A 4,635-nucleotide genomic window follows, 5' to 3' on the forward strand; every position below is an offset into this window, starting at 1 on the left:
CAAAAAATGATATGTATCCAAATTAATGAGAGAGTGACATGTGGCAAAAATATTTTCATTTATTAAGGAGTATATGGTATTTAAATTTAATAATAAATGCATATAAATTTCATTAATGGACATTCTTTATAACTTCAAATGTTTAAAATAAAATCTCATTAATTTGCTTTGATTATTTTATCCAAATGATTTGTTTTAATTTAAAAGAGAAAAAAAAAACACTTTAATTTTAGTAATTCAATATTTTTCTTATTTTTCTTATAAATTCAAATTTCTCAAACGTTTATACACATTTAATTATTTTAAATACACTCATGTAATACATGGGCTCACACTTATTTATATTTCAAAACACTGTATATATAAACACAAGACAATATAAAAACAAATATGGTACAATTATTATTGTAGTTATAAACTTATAACAATACAAAAATGTTGAAAATTTACACATCACCTCAACCAAAGCACTGGTCACCGGGAACGGGAACCGGACCAGGGAGCGAACCCTGCTGATAAAACTGAACTCCAAACACCACCAAAATCGCCACCAATGACAAGTACGACAACCCTTCAACACCACCCAACAACCCAAAAGGACCATTAGGTAGACCCGACCCGGTTTTCGATTTGGTATACAAAGACCACCCCACAATCCCCACTACCACCAGGTAGCTAACGCCTTCCAATGCGCCAAGGGATCCGCCGGGACCAGGTGGCAGGCCGCAGCCGGTGGTCTTCAGGGTGTAAAGGGACCACCCGATTACTGGGTTCGCGATTAACCCACCGGCTATTGCCAGTTTCTCTGTAATCCCGTTGGTGGAAACTTCTTCGCCGGTTTGCTTAGCCATGGATCGGAGATTGAGACGGCGGCGAGAGGTGGATGACGATCGGTTGTACAGGAAGCATTGCGAAATGTAAGGTTTTGGAGGGATTGAGATGGAAGTCGGAGATGGGAGCAACATTTTTGAGAGCTCCATTCTTGGCGGAAGAGATAATAGGGATAATGTGATGAACGGTGTGTGATTTCATTTAGAAAATATGTTTTTTTGTGCTTTATATATTTAATTTAATAAAAGAATTCAATTATTATTAGCTCAAATTTTGTTTCTTACGGATTCAATTAAGAGTGATAATTTATTGGTAAGTAGAAATGTAGAATTTTATTTTGGGGAAAATGACCTTTCAGGGTAATTAACTTTTTTTGTATTTAATATACTATCGAACTCCTGAGTCATTTTTCCTTTACTCAACAGTTGGTTACAGCAAATCCCACGTCAACTCATACTGATGTTAATGATTTTATGATATTCATTATTTTTTCTCTTCAAAACATAACCCACGAAAGAGCACTATTTATATATGTACAACTTTGTAATGCACTTGAATATTTATTAGGAGAATCTTGACTAAGCAGGCGCATTTCATGACTGTATTTACATTTCTAATCGAATGATTTATCGTATCATGGATTCTAGACAAGTCTACAAATGAGTGGAATCACAAGTGTTGTGATTTTTGAGTTTACTTAGCTTTAAGATCGAATTCATGGGATGAGATACAACATCCATATGTACAATATCATGCTGCTTTTGCAGACACATCACCATAATATACCTTGAGGTAAACGTTTTTGCTGATAAATATACCTCTCATACACAATCATATCTTTTTGAAGTAAGGTGTTGACAGTTAACCACAATAAGCATAGCATAGGCCATGTTTTAACGACGTTACCCCTCTGAAACGCTCTTCATATACGTTATAGTCAAAGAAGGTTGCAGTCTTTGATAATTTTGCAACTTTAATTTCATTTAACTTTTCAAGGAAAATGACTCAGGAGAGTAACCAACTGTTGAGTTTGTTCTCATTTGGTCTTTTTCCTTTTTTTCGTACTCAATATATCATCGAACTTGTTGTTTATGTTCACCATAACCGTTTGACCGGCTATCACAGATCAAAAGTCGGTCAAAAGGGTTATGGTGAACACAAACAACAAGTTCAATGGTATATTGAATACAAAAAAAGGAAATGGACCAAATGAGTACAAACGCAAAAGTTAATTACCCTCAAGAATCATTTTCTCTTTATTTTGTTTAGTATGTGACACCAAGTATATTTTTGTGTTTTTTTAGGTTGGCACGAACCAAATATATTTTACAAGCTAGTCTTTTTAAAAAAAAAATCATTTATATTAGTGTTTCAGTAAATTTATTGAGTTTTTTTTAAGTCTCTAAAATTTACATTTATTAATTATAAAAAGAGAAAATGACTAATTAGGTTAATTATTCCAACCATTTTCCAAAAAAAAAAAAAAAAAACGAAAAAATAACCCATAGCCATAGAGCACCTGCTAAATTTTAAGATTTTTGCAAGGGAAGCACATGTGGAAATCTTGTTTTATTTGTATAATGTTTATAATGTTTAGTGTTCATAATTCTTTATATAAACTTCATTTTAGATGAACTTTTTTATTGTGTTCTTTGTAACAAGTGTTATCAATGGACACATCAAATTCCGAATTTGGACCCTACAAAGTCAGATTTTTTTTTAAATTAAAATTAGCTTATTCGGTGAAGAATTGAAAAGTTATTCAACTTTTAACCTTTATAACTTTCACATATGAAACTCATTTGACATATCATACTCGGTATATGAATATTGAGAAGTCGTACTTTGTAAGCTCCAAAGTAAGAAAGTTGGAATTTTTGAATTTTTTCCAAATATCACCTTTTTACTTTTTCCAGATGGATATCAAGATATCGTATTTTTTCTGTGTATTGTTATTAAAATAAGGATATAACAAGTAGTTTTAATATAAAAGTGAAAATTAAGCTTTATTCCATCATAATTATTAGGTGTGAGATCACCAAAAAAAATCTATGCATAAACAATTAGCATTATTGCTATTCAACATTTAAACGTAGTTTTATATCCTTAAATAACGATAAACATTATATAAAAATGTATTTACCTCTATTGAATCGATTATTGTATTAATTTGCTGAAATGACTTTTTTTGAGCTGGTAACTTTTTTTAACTTTTTTTTATTGGTAACAAGGCTATACATAGACATATTTCACTCCCAATTGAGATGTCAGTAAGTCATACTTTTTGAGCTAGGCTATTCGGTGAAAAAAAATGAAGAATTTTATTTTCGTAACTTTCACATACGAAGTTCATTTGATATAAAAAAATAAAAGTGTCTTTTTGTCACAATAGGTATACATGGACATATGACACTTGTTATTTGGATATCGGAAAGTCATACCAGTTGAAAGAAAGATGATCAAAAAAACAAAATTTAATCAAACTTACTATAGGAAAAGAATATGATATTTTGGTGAAAGTGACTGATTAAAATACAATTTAGGTAAATGCTCTCGCTTTGTGACCCTCTACCCTAGGGTTGTAAACGAACCGAACACAGATGAACGGGGGCTTATTCATATCCGTTCGTTTAAGTTAACTGAACAAATGAACGAACACGAAAGGATAAACGAACAACTTTTTTGTTCATATTCGTTCGTTTAACAAATTACATTGTTATCGTGCGCATTATCGAGAACCCAAATTACGATGAGTTCGTTTGTGTTGGTTTAACAATTTGATTGCAAACTTTAAGATAACTTAGTGCACAAAATTTAGATATAAACGGTTTTTATTCATCAAAATTTTCCATTTCATATTTTTTTTTATCAAGAAAAATACATGTAGATTATTCTTATAATCTCTACAATTGAAACATATCGAGATGCCAATTCTTACGGATAGACACACGAACGGAAAGTTGCACCAACATGTAAAAACATAATTTGTGTTAACCAAATCCAAAAACCATACTTCGTTGTCAAATATGCATTACTCGTAATTTAAATAATTGCAAAAAAAAAAAAGACTATACACATAAATAAAAATATTATAGAAAATGACTTACAAGGATCAGTAACAGCTACAGTGGCGAAACTCGGATCACATTCACCATTAACCCTAAAATTAAGGTTAATAGCATATGATGCATGATTTTGCACAGTATTCGGTTCATAACACGACCCTCCCCATGTAATGGGACGACAATCAATATACAAACATTTATTGTTCATAAACTTGATTAGTCATTCTTCAGATGCATGGGTTTGAGCCACACACCATTCTTTCCCCTGTACAATCACTAAAAAACAATGAAAACAACAGTTAGATTATAAACGATAATTTTTATAAAAATTAAAATCTTGAATGTACAAATAATTAATTCATAATATACTAGATATGTAACATGTAGATGATGGGTTTTAGGAAAAACAAATAAACTAGAAAACAATTCCTAAGTTCACATGCAACCTACTTTGGATCTATGTTTTATCTATTGAACATACAACTTTGAATTGCAAAACAAGAAACCTAGAGGAGAGAGGCTATAATCGAAATCTACAAACTAGGGTTTAGTAATTATATACCTTTCAATTGCTATAGTAAACAATTGATGATTCCCTTGATCTTGATCTTGATCTTCTTGGAAGCTTAGCACCACAAGTGTAATGCCTCTAATGGAATCACACCCAAACTAGCAAGAAGGAAATTAGAGGAGAGATGGAAGAGGGAGTATGCAAAATTTCGGCCCTTAGGGTTTCTTC

General features: G+C 31.5%; 1 protein-coding gene across 1 annotated transcript; it reads right to left on the reverse strand.

Moving 5' to 3' along the window:
* Positions 1 to 379: 379 nt before the first annotated feature.
* Positions 380 to 1,026, reverse strand: LOC145036920 (anti-muellerian hormone type-2 receptor). The gene has a single exon (XM_078985445.1). It carries the CDS (start codon positions 978 to 980, stop codon positions 459 to 461), a length of 522 nt encoding a protein of 173 aa, XP_078841571.1. The 5' UTR covers positions 981 to 1,026; the 3' UTR covers positions 380 to 458.
* Between the last annotated feature and the right edge of the window lie 3,609 nt (positions 1,027 to 4,635).

Source organism: Lactuca saligna, chromosome 3 (genome assembly GCF_052625555.1).
Source record: "Lactuca saligna cultivar CGN05327 chromosome 3, ASM5262555v1, whole genome shotgun sequence".
Lineage (NCBI taxonomy): Eukaryota > Viridiplantae > Streptophyta > Magnoliopsida > Asterales > Asteraceae > Lactuca > Lactuca saligna.